Here is a 22,131-nt window from a genome sequence, read left to right on the forward strand (position 1 = left end):
CTGTAAGAATTTTTTTTTTAGTAGATAGACACTTAGAATACATTTCTGGTGTGAAAATAATGGTCAGGATGTGCACAGTGCCCAGGGTAACGCTGGACACACAGAAGGTACTAACTACATTCCCATGAATATGAAGTCAAAGAGAAGCAGAGGGAGGAACCACGAAAAGAGAGGATGAGGCCACATTTTTCACTTTTCCAAACCTTAGCTGCCATTGCTCATTCGACCAAAGACAGGAGGCTCCACAGCGACACAAGGAGAAGCTATTTTTCTCAAAAAGAACGACACTGTGCTTCCACAGGTGCTGCCGATCTTAGTCATCACTGTGATGGTTCAGCACCTGCTCTTGGCAGGTGGGCTGGGGCTGCCCAGGGTTGGGCATGGCTGCCCTGGTGCCCTGGCTCTCACCTCGTAGCTGAAGGCACCGTGCAGAAGCCACACTCACACACTCCCATCCTTTCCACTAGGGCGGTTATGATGCCCCCGTCTCATGGTGGCTGATGAAATGACTCACCGTATCTAGACATGAGGTGGAGAGATCAGATAAACATATTTTGAAACACAGGGCACCTGGGTGGCTCAGTGAGTCATGCGTCCTCTTGATTTGAACTCAGATCAGGATCTCAGGATCCTGGGATGGAGCCCCGCAGCAGGCTCCATGCTCATCGGGGAGTCTGGGGGAGATCCTCTCCCTCTCTCTCTCTCTGCCCCTCCCACCACGCACTCTCTCTCTAAAATAAATAGATAATATCTTTGAAAAAATATTTTGAACCATTAGGCACAGAGGGTTGAGTGTTTCTGCAACACTTTCTTAGATTTCTTCTCCTCCTTCTCTTTCCCTCCTTCTCCTCTTTCTTCAGAGAAAGAGATGCAATTAAAGGAATCCCTAGGGTGAGACCCAGTATCAAGTGCTGGCTCTGTCCCTTACCAGCTACATGACTTTAGTCAAGTCAATTTACTCCTCCAAGCCTTCAATTACTTTTCTGTAAAATGAGCTGTTGTAGGGATGGCATGAGATAACGTGCATGAAAGGACAAGAACAGCACCTGCTACAAGCGTTTAATACAAGGTTCAAATTATTAGTACAAACTCGTTTTGATACTTCAATCTCTCAAGCCTCCGGATGAATTCCAAGAAGGATGAGAGGATACAGAATGCGTCAGGGTGACAAGTGGGGGATTGTCCAGAGAACTGCCTCCTTATATTTTCATGGCCAAACCTATGTTCTCAATTTCAGTTCTCCTTTCATAGTAATTATCACTGAGTCTCCAGTCTTATCTCTTTCGTCTTTGCCATAAAACTGACTGTGTTTCCCTAAATGGCCTGAGCTTAGCCTATCCATAAGCAAGCTTCTGGGTCAATGGCTGGGCTCTGGAAATGCTTTAAAAGCATTTTAAAAATCACTAACAAGTTCTCCGAAATGATATAGTCTGCCCTAGGTGAAACCATCCAGTTCAAACATAAATGAAGCAATAATATTAAATTATTAATTGCTGTTAATTATAAATGAATGGAAAAATAATCTCATAGTTGCTCTGACTTCTTTTTAAATTCAAAGCAGGCGAATCATGAACACAACACACTCTCTTCACCCTTCCAGAATAAGCAGGATTAGTATGAACATAGGCAAGGATTCACTGAAAACAAAGTCCCTTGTAAGAGTATGAACAACCCACAGGCCGGCCCCAGGATGGAAACCAATTAAACCCGGAAGGGCTGCTCCACATCCCCTCATGCCCCACTCCCCACAATTAAAAGATGATATCTCACCCAGCTGTTGGGTGAGAAGGGATTGGACATGGACAGAAAATCCCTTATGAGTCCTTCACAGATATTTATGTTAATCACTAGTGTTTTACAAGCCTGGAGAGATGGAATTCTTTCTCTTAATTACTATCTCTGAATAGCTTCTTGTCTGTGGTCTGTCTATAGGCCCAAGTGAAAGGGACTCCAAAGATCCAGCTGTTAAGAACAGGCGGGGAAGACCACAGCGATTCCCATCCCAGCACCAACGAGCTTCCCACTAAAAGGGAAGCTGCCTTAATGCAATGGTTGTCAGTCCTGGCTGCACACTGGAATCACCCTGGGGAGCTTGTGAAACTCCCATGGCCCAGGTTGCACGCGTGACCAATGGCATCATTTTCTCTGGGGGTGGCATCAGGTGTTAATAGTTCCTAAAACTTCTCAGGTGGTTCCGTATGCAGCCAAGACTGAGAACCAGTATGCAAGAGGTTCTGATGTGAGTGGTCCGGCGGGTCACCTTGGCAGTTGCCACAGTCCCCTGGCGGATGTTCACATGGACACAGCCCTTCCTCCGTGGGAGCCCTGAGTAATGGGATCAAATAAGGATGAGGGAGATGGTGTGGAATAAGATGCACTCGTGTGAAGGAATACTGCGAAGTGGAGAGAATTCTCCTTGGCGACAAGGTAACTTACGCTCAACACATTGTTGGCATTCACCACTAGCTGCCTCTACAATAGCCATGTTCACTCCTTCACTGACAGAGCATCAGTGTTGTTCTGATGACAATGTGTCCAGCTTAAAACATTACATCCCCCAGCTTCCTGAAAAAAAAAAATATATATCATGTAAAATATGATTTATATATTAAGGGTACTTATATATTTATATATAATTATATATACATACACATACATTTTTCTCTAAAATATGTTTATATATAAATATATATTTAAAACAAAGTGAAACTATTGTTTTTCTAGTATTTTGAACATAGAATATTTCTTTACCCTGCTCCTACACCCCCATGATATGTTTACATGGGTTTCTTTCTTGCTGAAGACTGTTAGCTCCTTGTGGATGATACTGTGCCTCTTTTTATCTCATATCCCCATTACTTAGCAGACTTTAGCACATAACAGATATTGTTAAATGGAAGGAAGGACAGAGAAATTATAGGTATGTCAGGAGGAGGACAAAAAAACCCTTCCTTGGGGGAACATTTTAATGAAGAACAGTGTTTAAACAATTTCTTGTGCTAGCCACTAGGTAATGATGTTGGCTTAAGACCGTCTGGTTATTCAAATTGTGCATAAAATTATTTATTATATATGGGGCATTTTAAACGTGGGCTCTTTGGAAATAGTGTGATTTCACTATGGAGTTCGGTTCCTCTCCACTCCTATATTTCTTTTTCAATCTTCATCCAGCATCCTGCTGACAGGCTGACCTGCACAACAACCAGAGAGGACGGGCCCCTGGCTGCTGTCCTGGGAGGTGAGAAGAGCCCCTGCAGTAGTGGGGGATGGGATGGGCTCAGCCTCCATCTCCAAGCAGTAGCCTTACCGTTCTCTGGCAAGGACTACATGGGGAGCTTTACTGAGCACTTACTGTATGCCAACCCCTGTGCTAGTGCTTGGGATGCATCGTCTCCTTCTGTTCTCACAGGTGTCCAAATAACAAGGTTACAACCATCTCCACTTTATAGATAGGAAACAGTGTTTGAGAAGGAGAGGCCTGTACCCTAGCTCAGGCTGGCAGCAAACAGTGGGGCTGGATACAAGGTCAAGGGGGTCTCAGCCACAGAGCAGCATCCTTAACTACCAAGTAACACTGTCTCCCCTGCACCTAACCTGACCTGGCCTCTCAAGGGTGATTCTCCAACTACTGCTACTCCCACTCATGGATTTCCTTAAAGAAAATATGGCCATCTTTAATTTTCTTTATCTCACTATTAGCAGGTCCTGTCTCAACTCTGTATGGCAAACTATTTCCAGATTTTGATAACTCTAAGACCATTAATTATGTTTGTGAGATGACTCCTGTAAAGTGCCTGTTATCGTGCCTGGAAAAATCAAAAAGCATATGTTGGTTTCTTTCCTCCTTCCTTTGATTGAGAACCATACATGTCCTCTGGAATAGTAGTGTAAGTGCTGATGCTAGTTAATGACAAGGATTGAGACATATTAAGACATTCTTCTATTTTTGCCATGTGTTGTTTCAAATTTTTTGAAAAATTACCAAAAGCAACTGTTAAAATTAAATAATATACTGGATCCCCCTCCCTGCAGTTTTCTAACATTTTCCTTTCCCCCCTCTATATCTCCAGGCTTCTCCTTTTCTCTAATCCTTTCTGACAAAAAGTGACCAGTTATACAGTAAGTAACACCAGAGGGAGAAGGGAGTGGCTGACAGCAGTGGGGATGGTGGTCCTGGTGCAATTTCCTCAATGACAGTGAGCCTGGGTCTCACTTTCCTGTGCTTTCCTCATTTGAATGGGCAGTGAACTTATGGCCTCGTTTTCTCTTAATTAATGATTTGTGGCTCATGACATCAGGAATGTGCTGATATTGAAACCTCTTAGGAAAAGGTTGATGATGAACAGAAGAGGTAAATCCATTATTTTGCAAATGCCTGGGAGGATATGAAGACTCAAGAACCTCAGATCCTTCTTGGAAGGAGGTAGAAGAATTACTCTTAAATAAGTTAAATCATCTCACAGATAATTCTCCTCTCAAAGATCCATAGTGAGACAGTAATAGCAAATGCCAACCTAAGTCTTTTTCTGTATAAATATAACATAAAATACTGATGTCTAAGGAACCTTACTTTAGAGAAACTGATTAATTTTAAGAGCTTATCAAAATAAAGTTTTTGCCCAGAGAAGTGAATCACAGTTCAAAGTGAATCTCCACTGGTAATTTGAAAGTTATTCCCAAAGCTATTTTAAGGCTTTCATTAGTTCAAATACTGCATTCATTCATAGATGATGAAAAATAAGATTAGTGTTTGTTAAGTAAGATTATTTTGGGTATTTTGGGATGAGGCAGTGATTTAACAAATTGAGAAAGGAACAATAGTTGTTAGGCAATTAACACTACAGCTTTATAATAATGAATATGGTTTTGTTAAGATACTCCAAATAATGCTAGACAACTGCAGTTGACCCTTAAACAACACAGGTTTGAACTGCACGGGTCTACTTAATTACACATGTATTATTTCAATATATATAGTAATCTCTAAATTATTTTCTCTTCCTTATGACTTTGTTTCTTTTTAAGATTTTTATTTATTTATTTGACAGAGAGAGAATGAGAGAGCACAAGCAGGGGAAGCATCAGAGAGAGAAGCAGGCTCCCTACTGAGCAGGTAACCTGATTCAGGGCTTGATCTCAGGATCTTGAGGTCATGACCTGAGTTGAAGGCAGATGCCCAACTGACTGAGCCACCCAGGTGGCCCTTCCTTATGACTTTCTTAATACCATTTTCCTTTCTCTAACTTACTTTATTGTAAGAATACAATATGTAATATATATAACATGCAAAATATGTTTTCATCTACTGCTTATTTTATCAGTAAGGCTATCAGTCAACAGTAGGCTATTAGTAGTTAAGTCTTTGGGAACTTAAAAGTTTTCCATTTTAGGGGTGCCCACGTGGTTCAGTCCGTTAAGCATCTGACTCTTGATCTTGGCTCAGGTCATGATGTCAGTGGCAAGATTAAGCCCATCAGGTTCCGTGCTCAATGTGGCGTGTACTTAAGATTTTCTCTCTCCTTCTCCCTTTGCCCCTCCCCCACTATGCTTGCTCACTTGCATGCATGTGCACGCTCCCTCTCAAATAAATAAATAAATAAATAAATAAATAAATAAATAAATAAAATCTTTAAAAAAAAATTGTACCCAATTTTCAACTATGTGGGAGATCAGTCCCCCCGCCTCCCTCATTGTTCAAGGGTCAACTGTACACATTACAATGCTAACCTCTCTAGTATTAGGATGAACAAAAGGATGTAAAACTCCTCCAAACCACCAAACACTTGCCCTTGCTAGTTACGAACACTCAGATAAGAACACTGAATATATATCTCAATGTCCAAAGTAAGGTATCCGTTGTCCACACTGATTAACATAACCTATCTATTGATTACTATTTCTTTTAATGAGGAATGAGAGTGAAAACTAGTTAGCAACCTTGGTCAGTCACATGGTGATTTAGCACCCTTTCTTGTGCTTTCTGATTGATTTCACACCAACACATGCAAAGATGACAGAAACAAACAAAATGATAATATTGTACAGCAAGGGGGGTATACTGAGAAGCCAGGTAAGCCCATGCTCCTATCTCTTGCCTACCCTACACCCTGAAAGGTGAGGAAATCACTGCCTTGGCAGGCCCTGGTGGGAACCTGAGTTTAGCTATTTTAGTGGATAATGAAGTTGTGGGCAATGTACAGTGTTGCATCAGAGCAGGGAATGTAGGGTGCTTATTTCTGGTTTATGAAGGGTAGCATTACAGATATAGCATTCTTACTCACACTCTGTCAGTGGGTTGAGGAATAAAAAATAGTGACTTTGAAATATATAAATGTCCTTTCATTTGAATCTTTCCCTGTAGAACCACAGCATTTTCTCTGATGAAGAGCCTACTGACTGGAATCTTTTTTTGTACAAACCACAACCATAAGCACCACCTTCAATTTCCAGTTCCTGTTTCTTTAAAGAGGAGTGAGAATTTGGCCACTTGTGAAGTCTGGGTGCAAGGTCCTCCTACCCTTGTACAGTTTTTCCCTCTATTCTAGTTATCTTACTCTCCGTTTCAATTAATCACCTATAGATCTTGTCACTTGCTTCTATCACGTCTTTACAAAGCTTTCAACATAGTTTCCAATGAAATCATGATTACGAGCCTCCATTTCAAACTCACATTTCATGTTCATAATAGGATTTAAATAAAGTACAGAACTGTGGTAGGTAAAATGGCATTTTGGGAACAACCTACCCACCTCTTGGGAGCAGAAGTCCTGGTAAAGTGCACAGAAGCTCCCAGAGCCATTTCATGGCCTTACGGGGGGAGGGAGAACTGGTAGGGGTATCCCCTAAGCCTTGGTTTGCTGCAAGAGCATCTACTGAACTCTCTAGTTTGGATATGTACATTTTCGTGGATGGTGCTTATTGTTTGTGGATTGTGTTCTATATGTTTCTTTCTCTTTGGTTTTTATATTTTTCACACAGTGTGCAGATGATAGAATGATGTGTATTGTAACTGCTCAGAGTGTGCACACCCTGGAGAGAGTTGTGCAGGCCTGAGAAAATGCTTGCTGTGTGCAGACTGGTTCAACGTTTTCCTGTAGTTTTTCTTTGTGATTTGTTATTCATCACCAGAGACTTATAATGGGAATTGCTAGACAAGGTAAAGGGGCCACAGGGTGCCAGGGGGAGGGTTCTCCTGTGAGTTTGGTGTGGTCTGTGATATAGGACTATTTTCTTCCTTCTGATACTTGCTAATAAAATGTTTTCAGACATTTTTATAATAAATGCATGACATTGCCTAGACATATTTAATAATAAGCTTCAATAATAAGGTTTCCTTAAGAGATGAGAGCCCTCTTCCCTTGGTGCTGTTTGGGGGTGTGAGATCTTAGAGAAGGAGGGCTATGGAAGCGGTGGAGGGGGGTCACACTCATATTGATTTAGTTTCCAGAACTCATGGTGTGCTCTATGAACCAAGAAACAATTCTGTGTTGTTTCTTTAAAAAAAAGAAAAAAGAAAAAAATATGTAAACAGGAATAAGATGCCACTATATAACTATTAGAATGGCTTAAATTAAAAAAAAAAAAAGACCTGATAATACCCACTGCTGGTGAGAATTTGCAGAAACAAGAACTTTCATTGCTAGTAGAAGTGCAAAATGGTATAGCCACTTTAGAAAATAGTTTGGCAATTTCTTATAAAATGAAACATATTCTTCTTATACATTCCAGCAATTGTGCTTCTTGGTATTCACCCAAATAACCTGAAAACTTAAGTCCATGTTAAAACCTACATGCAAATGTTTATAGAACTTTATATGTGATTGTCAAAAATCTGGAAGCACCTAAGATGTTCTTTAATAAATAAATGGATAAACACTGTGTTATATCCATATGATGGAATTTGAAAAGAACTGAGCTATTGAAGCAAAAGAGACATGAATAGGTCATAGATGGATATTACAAAGGGAGAGAAGCCAGTCTGAAAAGGCTATAAAGTATATGATTCCAACTATATAACATTCCAGAATAGTCAAAACCATAGAGATGACAAACAAATCAGTGTTGCCAGGGAATCAGGAGATGGAGGATAGCCCAGGGATTTTTTTTTAGGTCAGTAAACTTTTATTTTTATCATACTGACTCCGTATGATACTGTAATGATGAATGTAAGACTAACGCATCATCTAAACCTGTAGAAAGAAACAGCGCAAAGAATAAAATCCAATGTATGAACATTTTAAAAAAATCATTCTGAGGTCAAAGGATCCCAAGAAGAAATGCAAAATGTAGCAAAAAAAATCTGAATGTATCCTAAATGTATGAAACAATCTCATTGAAGGGAGCAGCGGAGTCATTCAGAGATATCTATCTAATTAACTTTGGAAATAAGTAGAGTCTATAAAATTAGAGAAACTCTACCAAAGAACTATACTTTGGTTGATAAAGTGGCTTCCAGCAGGGATTCACATTAACAATTCTGATATTGCTGTAGATATATACTGGAACGGATCAATTAAGTTAATGGACAGTGATAGTAGGAGCCAGGTTTCCACTGCTGGACAACAACTTAGAGATAAGCAAGGAGAGGAGACTAGAATGATACATGTGGTAATAATTAACAGGTGAAGACATCAGAATGAACCATATTTTTTAACTTAGTATAGATACAGATGGTTATATATGGAAATATTCACAGAAATACCTATATATAGGGGTTAGTCATTCACACACACATTCCTGTGCTCTTGTCAATGAGAGGGCCTAAGAGCCACGACACCCCAGTAACAATCAGCACACCTAGCATCCAGATCTTGGTTTCTAATACCATTCCCTAATAAAAGGAAACAGGGCTGATTCTAGGATTAAGGCAGGGGCAAGATGATCCTGGAGCATCTTGTAATGCCACAAAGTAAGGAAGTGCTCATAACAAACCAAGAAAACAAACCAAAACCCTACCACATTGATGGGGATATATCAAAGGTGCACTCAGGAGCCAACGGAAGAGCTCCTAATGGCCACAGCTTTGAGCAACAAAATCAATAAATAAAATAGTATTGGATTATAACCCAAAGTATAAAATAAGTATCCATGAGCCTGTAAGTGATATAAATAAATGACTAAATAAATAAATGGGAAAAAAATAATTCCAGAAGAGTTGCAAATTATTCATGTAGATACTGTGCTCTCAGGAAGTGGAACATGATCGACTCCCACTCATTCCTGAAGTGTGGGCTGCATGGTGACTTCTTTCCAGAGGGCCTTCCTCCTGGAGTTGGTAGGCTCCTAGCAGGTTAACAGATCATCAGAATGATCGCTGGCGGGGATCCCTGGGTGGCTCAGCGGTTTGGCGCCTGCCTTTGGCCCAGGGCGCGATTCTGGAGTCCCGGGGTCAGGTTCCCGGCATGGAGCTTGCTTCTCCCTCCTCCTATGTCTCTGCCACCCTCCCCCCATGTCTATCATAAATAAAAATAAATGAATCTTAAAAAAAAAAATGACCCCTGGCTGAGTCGGCTAAAGTTAGCCAAATTGTAAATAGCGTTAATCCCTTTTCATCTTTTCCACTGGACCCCAGGGCACTTTTTGGGATCTCCTTCAGCAGAATAAAGCTGTTTTTCTCATTGTGGAGCAAAACTGATTAGATGAATGGATAAAGAAGATGTGGTTTATGTATACAATGGAATATTACTCAGCTATTAGAAATGACAAATACCCACCATTTGCTTCAACGTGGATGGAACTGGAGGGTATTATGCTGAGTGAAGTAAGTCAGTCGGAGAAGGACAAACATTATATGTTCTCATTCATTTGGGGAATATAAATAATAGTGAAAGGGAAAATAAGGGAAGGGAGAAGAAATGTGTGGGAAATATCAGAAAGGGAGACAGAACGTAAAGACTGCTAACTCTGGGAAACGAACTAGGGGTGGTAGAAGGGGAGGAGGGCGGGGGGTGGGAGTGAATGGGTGACGGGTACTGGGGGTTATTCTGTATGTTAGTAAATTGAACACCAATAAAAAATAAATAAAAAAAAAACTGATTTGATAAAACTCCATCACTGCGAGGGTGGTGCTTCTACCTTGTAGTTAAGGACTGCCTGCATCCACATTGCCTGAGGCGCTTGCTAGAGACACACATTTCTGGGTTGCAGCCCAAAATTCTTCAACTTTTGGGCTATGGGGGGTAAGGGTGGAGGGAACAGGAAGTTGGGAAAGAGTGAGTGGCAAAAGGGCCAGGAATCTGTATCTTTAAAAAAGTACATGAGGTGGGGGCGCCTGGGTGGCTCAGTCCATTAACCTTCTTCCTTCAGCTCAGGTCATGATCTCAGGGTCTTGGGACTAAGCCCCACATCAGGCTCCCTGCTCAGTGTGGAGTCTGCTTCTCCCTCTTCTCTGCCCCTCCCCCTACTGCTTGTGGTCTCTCTCTCAAATAAATAAATAAAATCTTTTTATTTTATTTTGTTTAAAGATTATTTATTTGAGAGAGAAAGACAGAGGGAGAAGCTCCTTAGCAGGGAGCCTGACATGGGGCTTGATCCTAGGACCCCAGGATCATGACCTGAGCTGAAGGCAGACACTTAACCAACTGAGCCACCCAGGCACCCCAATAAAATCTTTTTAAAAAGTACATGAGGTGTTTCCTACAGTTGGTTGAGAACAACATCTATAGGAAACAACCACACTAGTAATGCAGAAATAGGATGTTTACTTTGAAAGAGGATGTAAATAATACCACAAGGGAGACATTGCAGACATTCCATAAGGCACCTAGTCTGCTTTCTTTCACAAGTCAGTGACATAGATAAAAAGGAAAGTGATTAAAATCAACTTAGTGGACACTTCAGACATAAACTAATCAAATGCAGTAGATCTTGTTTGGATCTTGATTCAAACAAATTAAAAGTAAGATAGTATTTTAAGATTATGAGGGAAATGTAAATATAGGCTATGTATTGGTTGATATTAAAGGATTAGTGTTAATTTTGTGGTGGTGGTTATGTAAGAAGATATGCTCGCTATTTTTAGTAGTATACTTAAGTTTTGGGGGGGTAATTTATATAATGTCTAGTATGTGTTTTAAAAATCCTCTGGCAGGGGCACCTGGGTCATGCAGTCAATTGAGTGCTGACTCTTGACTTTAGCTCAGGTAATGATCTTGGGGTTGCAGGATTGAGCCCTGTGTTGTGCTCCATGCTGGGTGTGGAGCCTGCTTGAGATTCTCTCCCTCTCTGCCTCTCTCTCTAATAAAAAAAAATAATAAAATAAAATACTCTGACAAAATGTGAGGCAGTGGGTAGAGGAAATAGGAGAAACAGATATGGATACATGGTTGATGGCTATTGAAGATGAGTAGTAGATACATGGGATTTGTTGTACTCCGCAGTTCCATGTATGTTTGGAGATTTTTATAGTAAATTGTTAAAAAATCTAAGGAAACAGAAATGCATAATCCAACGGGATGAGTTGCCAAAGATGGACTTCTAGGAAAACAGTTTGGCGGCTCCTCAGAAAGTTAAACATAGAATTACCATACGACCCAGCGATTCCACGCTATGTACATACCCCAAAGAACTGAAAACAGAGACTCAACCAAATACATGTACATCTGCATTCTTAACAGCACTAGTAACAGTAGCCAAAAGAGAGAAACAGCCCGAATATCTATCAGATGACTGGAATAAATAGGTAAATAAAATGTGCTACACACACACACACACACACACACACGATTGAATATTATTCAGCCATAAAAGTTATGAAGTTCTGGGACGTCTGGGTGGCTCAGCAGTTGGGCGTCTGCCTCTGGCTCAGGGCGTGATCTGGAATCCGGGATCGAGTCCCACATCGGGCTCCCTGCATGGACCCTGCTTCTCCCTCCTCCTGTGTCTCTGCCCCTCTCTCTATGTCTCTCCTGAATGAATAAATAAAATCTTTCAAAAAAGTTATCAAGTTCTGATACATGTTACTATCATTATTTTCAGGTGAACTAAGCCAGACACAAAGAGGAGAAACACTGCATGATTCCACATATATGATCAGCTATGTAGAACAGGCAAATTCATGGAGGTAGAGGGTAGAACAGAGGTCACCAGGGGATGGAGGAAAGAGAGAATGAAGAGTTACTGCTTACTGGGTACAGTTTCTGTCTCTGTGATGAACACGTTTTGGAAACAGAAGTGGTGGTTGCATAGCTTGCGGATGTACAGAATGCCAGCTAATGCTCCCTTTAAAATGGTTAATTTTATGTTATGGGACTTCCACCTCAATTTAAAAATACAAGGTGGAATTCTAACAATGAGAAGGAAGGGTTTTGCAAGGCAATGTCAGGTCCCTTGCTCGACCTCCTGCAAGCATCAGCGAACTGTAGCGCTACATTTAGCCATTTTGTCTGTGACCAATGGATATGGTGTGTGATAAGAGAAAATGTAACAAATGACTCCTAACACCTATAGGACACTGTATTTTATAGGCTTACACATTTTACTGACATTAGGTTCTTTGATTCCTTGGAGGGGAATTTTTCGTGTTATTATATTAACTCCGGTCTGGAGTCCTTACTGAGGAAAAACTCCTTTTGAGGTTTAATTGAATTAAATGCACAGAATCAGACTGAATTTTAATACATTATAGATTATCATTGACATCATTATTCTGGTTAACAATTAGATATGTCAGATAGTGGGGTAAGTGTGGCAATAACTTCAGCGAAGTCCAGAAAACGTCCTGACACTAAGTTAGTTAAAAAAAAGTTAAGGTGGGGGGGGGGGTGTCCTACCTCTGTACTCATTGAAACCACTGGCCCAAGACACCACCTGATGGTAAAGTGATCATTCTACATAAAAGATGAATCCAAGGACTACATTCCATTTACTACTGAATCTCAATAACTTCTTTGTTTACTTTCTTGATGCATCTTTGTATACTTTCTTGAAGGACAATCTTACTATCTTTTTTTCTCAGTCCTGAAACTAATTTTTATTAGTTTTATGTCATAAATACTTTGGCCCTTTTGCATGATGATCTTCTCCTGGGTTCACTTTGGAGTCAGACTGTGGATGGTACGATTGAGAATGAACAGATGGCACTTTCTGAGGGGTCAGCCATGGTTGGCAACCCGGGGTGTGCGAGCTGCTGGAGCACCCCAAGAGGTGACAGCGGTGGGCAAGAGAGAGAAAGGCTACAGCAGAAGTTAAAATTTCTCATCATCAGAATCCTCTTTCTTCCCAGGAATACTGATGTAGCAAGCTTCAGGCTAGCCTTGGACTTTTGCCTGTTGATATGCATTCCATTAGAGTTATTTTAAAAGTTTTATTTATTTCTTTGAGAGAGTGGGCAGCCCGGGTGACTCAGCGGTTTAGTGCCACCTTCAGCCCAGGGGTTGATCCTGGAGACCTGGGATCCAGTCCTACGTCAGGCTCCCTGTTTCTCCCTCTGCCTCTATCTTTGCTTCTCTCTCTCTATGTCTCTCATGAATAAATAAATGAAAATCTTAAAAAAAAAAAAAAGGATTAAAAGAGAGAGAGAGCGAGAGCAGGAGCAGAGGGAGAGGGAGAAGGAGAAGCAGACTCCCTCCTGAGCAGGGAGCCTGATGGGGGCTCGATCCCAGGACCCTGAGATCATGACCTGAGCTAAGGTAGACACTGAGCCAGCTGAGCCACCAGGCGCCCCTTATTAGAGTTTTAAAAACGTAGCTGGAATAAGTCTGGCTATTCCCACAGTGGATGTGTGCCGAGTAGGGCAAATTTAGAAGAATTCTTTCAAAAGATGAAACTAGAAATTGAGAAACTCACACGATGTGATCTGGTAGAGGTAGAGAAAGGTCCTGCTTCCTAATTTTCCTCCCCCAAATTGGTCGGAGCAAAAGTAACAAGGTGCAAATGAACGAGAAGCCTCAGTTGCTCCCGTCTGTATGGCAGAGCTGGGCACTCGGGAAGGCACAGAGGACACCGGGGCCCGGATGAATCATCTATCAGCTCGGCCCTGTCAAACTTCCCGCCTACCGAGAAATTCAGGGGTATTGCCGGATGACTACCGTCTTTCATAGGGGCCAACGCTTCATCAGAAACAAAGAAAATGAGCTTTACCCATGTGTTTTCACTTGTAAACTCAGAGTCCAGGGAATAAAGTGAAAGAAAAACTCGGAGGGCTTGATGCATTCTCTGTCAGATATTTCTTTTCCTATTTTCAAATGGAAGAGTGAGGCTACAGGAAACAGAACCGTATCCTTCCTGAACCTGACCAGGTCCCTCAGTATGGGGGGTGGCTCACAGCAGGCTTACCTGGGACAGGGGTGGCCTTGACACCTCTCCAGTGGATTCATCTCCTCCTTTGTGTTTTGTTTTTTTAAGTGATCACTGCAAGCCTCAGTCCAGAGCATTCATCAAACAATGCTAAGTAGAGTTGGACAGCTTTTTCTTTTCTTTTTTTTTAAGATTTATTTATTTGAGAGAAAGCATAGGAGCACGTGTGAGAGAGCATGAACAGGGGGAGGGGCAAGGGGTAGAGGAGAGAAAGAATCCCAAGCAGACTCCCTGCTGAGTGCAGAGCCCCACTCAGGGCTCCATTCCAGGACCTGAGCTGAAAACTAAGAGCTGGACACTCACCTTATGACCTGAGCCATGACCATGACCTGAGCTGAAAACTAAGAGCTGAGCTGAAAACTAAGAACTGGACACTCACCTTACTGAGCCACTCAGCTGCCCCTATTTTTCATTGTTTTATATGGTAACCATTTTGTATGACCAATGACATTCTTTGTCATTGGAGGAGAAATTTTCATTTGAAATAAAAGTTTTCCTTTATTCATTTATTTAATTTTAAATTATTTAATTTAATTTTTAATCTTTTTAAAAAGACTTATTTATTTGAGAAAGAGAGAGAGAGAGTGCACAAGGGGAGAGAATCTCAAGCAGACTCCCCGCTGATCATGGAACCCGACTTGGGGCTTTATCTCATGACCCTGAGGTCATGACTTTGAGGAGCTAATGCTTAGCTGACTGAGCCACCCAGACGCCCCTCCTTTATTTATTTTAAATATTTTATTTTATTTTTGCATAACCTCCACACCTAACATGGGGTTTGAACTCATGACACTGAGATCAAGCGTCGCATGCTCCACCAAATGAGCCAGTCAGGCGCCCCTAAAAGTTTTCCTTTAAAATAGATACATAAATAGGTAGATAAATAAAAGAGACAAATTTAAGTTTCCAGAGTAACTGACTGAAGGCACACCACCAAGTAACCCATTCTGCCGATGGTTATTGGCTGTGACAAACCTATAAGGGTTCTAGGTCAGACAAAGCCTTTTGTCCACCGACGACAGCTAATAATTTATTCAGCAGCCACTGTGACAGGCCGCTGTGAGGAGCACTTTTCACAACGCTGTGAGGTGGGTATTAGGAGCCCCAAAGGACAGAAGGAAGTTGAGTCTGTGAGGTGAAATTTCACTGTGTGAGGTGACGTAGTAAAAGAAGCTAGAATCTGAACCCAAGTCTAATGATCAAAGCTCTACAAAAAAGTTATAACTCTCAGGGGCGCCTGGGGGGCTCAGATGGTTAAGCGTCCGCCTTCAGCTCAGGTCATGATCCCAGGGTTCTGGGATGGGGCCCCATGTTGGGCTCTCTGCTCAGTTGGGAGCCTGCTTCTCCCTCTGCTTGTGCTCTCTGTCTCTCAAATGAATAAATAAAAAACCTTAAAAAAAAAAAAGAGTTATAACTCTTAGGGGTGCCTTAGGCGACTCTTGATCTCAGGGCCTTGAGTTCAAGCCCCACGATGGGCTAAGAGCTCACTTAAAAAAACAGTTTCAAGTCACGCCTCCCGGGTCCTCCTTGCACCATGGGGGCTGTACCCTCCCAGGGCGCCTCACAAGGGGCACCTGCCCCGCACCCTCCCCCCAGCTTAGGCCTCAGAGGTTACCCTACCCTTCTCTCCTCCATCCAGCTCACGCACGAGCTGGGGCCCTTTCCCATTATTTTCGTTCCCTGGCTGAATGCTTCCTCCTTCTCCCCAGAACCTTGAACCTCAGCTCCATCATCATGAAAACACCCACCTTCCCCGACCTGGTGCCCTGACGACTTCTGGTCGAATTCCCAGTGCGAATTAAAACCCATCGGAGATTCCAAGTTTTAATTTTAAGTTTAAGGCCTCTGTTACCACGAGGAGGAACCCTATTTTCACTCGGCCCCGGCAAGGGGTCAGTAGCTTGAAATCACTTTGACAGTGTCTGTCGGGGCGCTGCGGGCTGCGGGGGGTAATTCCAGCCGGTCACCTCTGCCGGCGCGGGGTCGGGCAAGGCCGCCGAGCTCAAGGTCAGGGTCGCCACCGCGCCACAGCGGATGCCACTTGCTGAATCCCTGCAGCTTTCCAGCTGGCCGGGGGGCTGGGGAGCAGGGGGCCACTGGACGGAGCCTGCCAGCGGTTGGAACAGCTGCCACACTAACGGGTGACCTCCCATCACAAAACCGGACTTCCCTCTTCTTTTGCTGAAGACAGAGAGTTTCACAAACACATTTCATTACTCAAGGTGTGCAGCTAAATGGTGCCGCTGTTAAGCAAAAAAAAAAAAAAAAAAAAAAAAAAAAGGTCTGCGGCCTGGTAAGATTAAAGCTGCCAATTTCTAGTCACTCCTTCCTGGAAAGAGTGTGGGGGGGTGGCCCCAAAGAGTAATGAAAATAATGAAGACAGCAAGTCCATGACAGGTTGATGTTCACGATGGATTCAAATTACCTGCCGTCAAAGTTAAACGGAGGCATTGCTTCCTGGCTACGTTTGAAATGAAGAGGATTTGGAGCCCCCACGTCTGGTGACAAAACATTTAGAGATGGAGAAAATTATCTGCAAAGGCAAGGACTTGCTCCCTGTCCCCTGGGAAGCCAGGGTGAGTTCTGAGGAGCAGGAGGCAGTTCTGAAAAGAATTTTTAAAGTTTTTCTCCCGAGGGTCAAAGAGGAGACAGAAGGGGCCGGATACAATCGCTTAGGGAAGCAGACACCGTCTGTGGCATTGCTTTTGTTTTGTTTTAGTCGTGATTCACATGTAGGCTCCACTTTGTCTCATTTCATGATTTTTAGGGCAAATCCACATATTCGACTTTACTTCTCTGATTAGAGAGAATTTGCCCTCAGAAGGTCCTTCTGCGTGGGATACCTTCTCCTAAAGATGACCCCACGCCACCCACATCCCCCTCCATCCCTCACTCCTGTCTCCCCAAAACTCTACTCTGCCTCTCTGCTGGCTAAGCCCATGCTCTGCAGCCACCTGCCCACATGCTCCGTGCGCCCCGCCATCTCGTGGCACCTGGCCCTGCCCCTCCACGTACTTACCGTTCTTTGCCTCCATCTTGGTGGGCCCACCCTCCCTCAGACAGCCTCTGTGGGGCTCCCCCGTCCGGGCTGATGTCCCTCCTGTGTTTCTGACAATTCCCTCTAGTTTCTACCTCGAGCAGCTGGATGGCACTGCCTTCGAGCATCACAGGGTAGGGACGGTGTCTGTCTTGTTCACGCCTTTTATCCCAGGGCCCAGTACAGTGCCTGGTGGATAACAAGTACTCACCAAACATGTGCCGCATTGTCTTTCCCCTCCAGAAGTCTCCACCCCGCATCCAGAAGGGACTCATTTTCTCCCCGTGTCCTCGTATCACCTTAAGCACAACCTAATGCTGAGCCACCTGTGTTCATGGTCTCAGTGCATCTGCCTACCCCCGTGTGGCACCAACTAAAGTATGCTGCAGGCCCCACAGACTCTAGCTTGAGAGCAATACAATACGCTGGTCAACAACAGGACTCTAGGGGCACCTGGGTGGCTCAGTCGGTTAAGCGTCTGCCTTTGGCTCAGGTCGTGATCCCAGGGTCCTGGGATCGAGTCCAGCGTCGGGCTCCCTGCTCAGCAGGGAATCTGTTTCTCCCTCTGGCCAGCAAATCCCACCTTCCATGCCGAGCTTGTTCTCTCTCATGCACAGTAGTACAGAAACTCCAACTACTATGGCTACGACTCACTGTGTCATGGCCTCAAACGATGTTCGAATTCCAGTCACAAAAGCCATGAATCGTAACCTCAAGTGCTAAGGGTTGAGAAATTTCCCTACCAATTGAGGATAGTAGAATGTTTTCTCTCTTCAGGTCGTACACAGTGAAAGACAGTGTTTGTGGTAACAGAGTCATGGAGTGAGATAACCAGCCCCTGACACATTGGGTCATCCTGGGACCACTGGCTGTAAGTGACTCTAGTGGATGGTCGGTGACTGTGTGCACTGAATAGATACCAGCTGCTGCAGGGAACCTGGCCCAATCAAAGACACCAAACACTGGGGCAGTTTTAGGAGGAAAGGGTGAAAGTCTGCACGGCTCTGGGTGTGGAGAAGGCAGAGATTTCAGATCTGGTGCCAAAAATCAAGAATAATGATCAGTATATTATAAAAATATAACAGTTGTAACAAAGAGTCTACAAACTCAGAGTATAATGAATATGAATTTCTTTTTATAACTCCATTCAAGTTTCTTTTTATAATTCAACTTTTTAAAAAAAGATTTTATTTATTTATTTGAGAGAGAGAGAGAGAGAGCACACACTCAAGCTGGGGTGAGTTTCTGTACTAATTTCTTTACTACTGTTGGAGCAGAAACAGGAAACTGGTACAGAAATCCAGGAACAGACATGGTGGGAGGACCTGAAATGGAACAGAAATAAGGAGATGGGTCCTGGGTCACCACTTTGGAGGAAGCTGAAGTCACTGTAGTTTGCCATTATTGATTTTAGAAATCATATTCAAGGGTTGGTTAGCACAGGAGTCGGGGAAGAGAGCACACACGAACTGGGGGTGGGGGTGGGGCAGAGGGAGAGGGAGAAGCAGGCTCCCCCCTGAGCATGCAGCCCAACACAGGCGGATCCAAGGACCCCGAGATGATGGCCTGAGCCCAAATCAGACACCTAATGAACTGAGCTACCCAGGAGCCCCATATAACTCAACTTTGTATGACCCCATTCCAGTGGAGAGACAAAAGTCAACCTGGGCTAATTCACAGCTCCTTACCCCCATCCTCCACCCCCACCAGCCACTTCCTGCTGCCTTCTCTCTGGGTTTGGGACTAAGAACTCAGGGGGAGGAAACAGCTGTAGCGACACCTCTGGCCCGTGCTGCTCAGACATTCTCTTGGCTGTGAGGGGAGCCTCAAGAGACGCACTCAGTTATGATATGTGTCTGGGCATAGGTAGGTCTAGAGTTCCACCCCAAGGCATCTCGACACCAAAGAGAACACTCTTTGCTCCAAACTAGAGGGATGGCATAGACAGGTCACTTAACTCACCTTCACCTCAGTTTCTCCATCTTTAAAATAAGGGGAAAAAAGCTCCATGGTTTCCAGGAGCCCCTCTTGCTCTTATTCTAGGCTGTCCTATAGCGTTACCACCTCTGCCATCTCAAGCAAAACCAGGTCCTAGGTGAAGCAGAGAGAAACACACTGACCCCTTTCTGTCAAGTGTTGAGCAGGAGCAGTCTTTCCACATAACCAATTCAAATGTCAACTCAAATTTCAAATGTTTCTGTAAGAAAGTTGAACTCCCTGACACATTTGAGAGAAACGGAGGCTGTTTAGGATTGATTACCAGAAGGCAGCCCGTAGTGACTTTCAGGGAGTTTACATTTGTGACTTCAGTGTTATGCTGACATAGGCTTCGCTTTTAATATTAATTGAAGTTACTTCAGCTCCTCAGATAGACAGCTAGAATTTGCCACACAGCATGAGGAAAGGCCGGTATTAAATTGCTTCCCCTACCCCACTTTCCTTTTGATTTGTATGTCTCAAGGCATTAAAAATATTCTTTGACCTGAAATACAATATTTTTAGCTACTGAATTTTCTTGTAGCTTATATAATTCTGATTGCCCAAAGCAATCGGGTTTCATGAGATTACATTTTTTAGACTGCTATCCAACCAACTTCTGCTTTTTGTAAGATTGCTTTGGAACATTTGACCCTTTTAACTTCAGAAATCTTGGAGGCTGTTGTGTTAAGAGGGACAGAGAGGAGAGGGGCTTTAACGAGAGATGTTAGAATCTTGTTTTGAGCAGATGGGGTTAGAGTGCTTCCACACGGAAGGAATGTGTGAATAAAAAAATTGTTGGGAGAATCAGAGACAAAAAAAAGATTTAAAAAGAAGAAAGATGGTCAAGGACGACAGACACAACTGCTTCCTTCAAAGGTTTGCGGATCGTTCTTTTAAAGGAGACAAAACCCAGCTTATCCTGAATAGGTTAATCCATGTTAAAATGTAAAAAGAAATTTCAAAAGATTCTTTACTTCCTCTGGGTGGGACCTGGACTCTTAAGCTCTGTCTCCTTGTTCATTTTCCATTTGACTTCTGATTTCACTCTTGGAACCAAAGGAGACATGATATTGACCACCCACCACTGTTTCCTGGGTGAAACAGTGGGCTACAGTCAGGTTTACTTACACCCAAAGCCTGGAGTGGAGACCAAATTATAGTCTAGTTTTTTTGGTCTTATAGATGTGACAAGTTTTAATGTGTTAATGGGCCAATCATGAGGAATTTAGACTTTTGCCATGAAGGTTGGAATTGAGGGTAGGGGGCCATGATTTGGTATCTATAGGCAGCAGAAGCCCTTCCTTTGTATCTCGAGTAAGATGGTAGAAGTCATGATGGCTAAAAACAAAAAATGAGACAAAAATCCAGGAACACATCCTTGTTCTCTAAGGATCACAGCCTGAGATGGTTATCACAGGTGGCTTTTTGGTTAAAAAAAAAAAAGCCACATCCATTTCTTGAGAAGAGAGCATCTGAATCCTTAACTGAACAGGTGTATTTACAGAATTTGAGATACAGAGGATCAAACCAGAGAGCTGGAGTCACTCACTTGAATCGCACAGTAGATACACAGGGAAGGTAGCAGGTGCTGGAGGGATAGAGGGTTGCTAGGTCCCCAGACGTCACTCGGTATGGAAGTGTCAAAGCAAAGATTAAAGATCAAGGACGCTGAACTACAAAGACAGGAGCTAGACTCTTAGTGAGGCATTTTCTTAATTAAAATACTGATGGGATCCACACATTGGGTTATCTGTTCGGTGTTACAGCAACAGTTGTAAAATAAACCAACTCCCAGGGTCAGCAGTACCGGTGTCAGTAATGACAATGACAAGAACCATCACCAACCAACTGGCTAAGCTGAGGTCTGCTCACAGTTCTCCCGGGAAACGGACAGATTTAGAAGCTTAGCAGCAGATGAAAAACTCAGGATAAAGTGCAGAGCTAAACTCTACACCTAAACCTTGCTTCATGGTCCCGAAAAAGTGGTTATTACGTTGTATGTTTCCAAAAGCCTCATACAGAGTAAGGTTAGAGGAACCCATTGGCTTGCAGCCCCAACAGGAGACCAGCCATCCTGCTCATGGTCAGTGCTTCTCTTCCCAAACAGGACTTTGGAGCCTTCGATATTTAGAAGTCTGTTTAGAAGTCTGGAGTGGCCCTTCCTTGACTATCAGATAAGGTTGAGATTCCTTCCTTCCTGGTGTCAAAACACTTCACAAATGTGATCTGAGCAGATTTCTTAATTTCCAGTCACTTCCCTTGTATATACTATGCTCTCGCTGCACTCTGTCTCAAAGTCACCATGAACTTTTACAGTATAATGCCTTTCTAATTTTGGTGAAATTTGCATAACAATATTTATCATGGTAACCATTTCTTAGTATATAATTCAGGGGCATTAAATAAATTTACAGTGGTGTATGCTTAACTATTAACATGGTCTATTTATTTTTTTTTTTAAAAAGATCTTATTCATTTATTCATGAGAGAGAGAGAGAGAGGCAGAGACACAGGCAGAGGGAGAAGCAGGCTCCATGCAGGGAGCCCGACGCAGGACTCGATCCCGGGACCCCAGTATCATGCCCCAGGCCAAAGGCAGGTGCCAAACCGCCAAGGACCCAGGGATCCCCAACATGGTCTATTTATAAAACTGTTTCATTATACCCAACATAAACTCTGTATCCATTAAACAATAACTGCCTCTTTCCTCCTCCCCTCAGCTCCTGGTAACTTTAATTCTACTTTCTGTATCTATGTATTAATCTAGTCTAGGTACTTCCTATAAGTGGGATCATACAATATCTGTCCTTCTGTGTCTG

The 22,131-nt window shown here is 43.0% G+C and overlaps 1 protein-coding gene across 1 annotated transcript in view; it reads right to left on the reverse strand.

The window, feature by feature from the left end:
- Nucleotides 1–2,438: 2,438 nt before the first annotated feature.
- The window catches only part of CDKAL1 (CDKAL1 threonylcarbamoyladenosine tRNA methylthiotransferase), a 662,780-nt gene continuing 643,087 nt past the window's right edge, over nucleotides 2,439–22,131 (reverse strand). Inside the window, exon 15 of the mRNA XM_077886100.1 lies at nucleotides 2,439–2,565. Within this exon, the coding sequence (XP_077742226.1) occupies nucleotides 2,488–2,565 (78 nt within the window). The 3' untranslated portion in view covers nucleotides 2,439–2,487. The remainder of the gene's footprint in view (nucleotides 2,566–22,131) is intronic.

This window comes from Canis aureus, chromosome 37, assembly GCF_053574225.1.
Source record: "Canis aureus isolate CA01 chromosome 37, VMU_Caureus_v.1.0, whole genome shotgun sequence".
Lineage (NCBI taxonomy): Eukaryota > Metazoa > Chordata > Mammalia > Carnivora > Canidae > Canis > Canis aureus.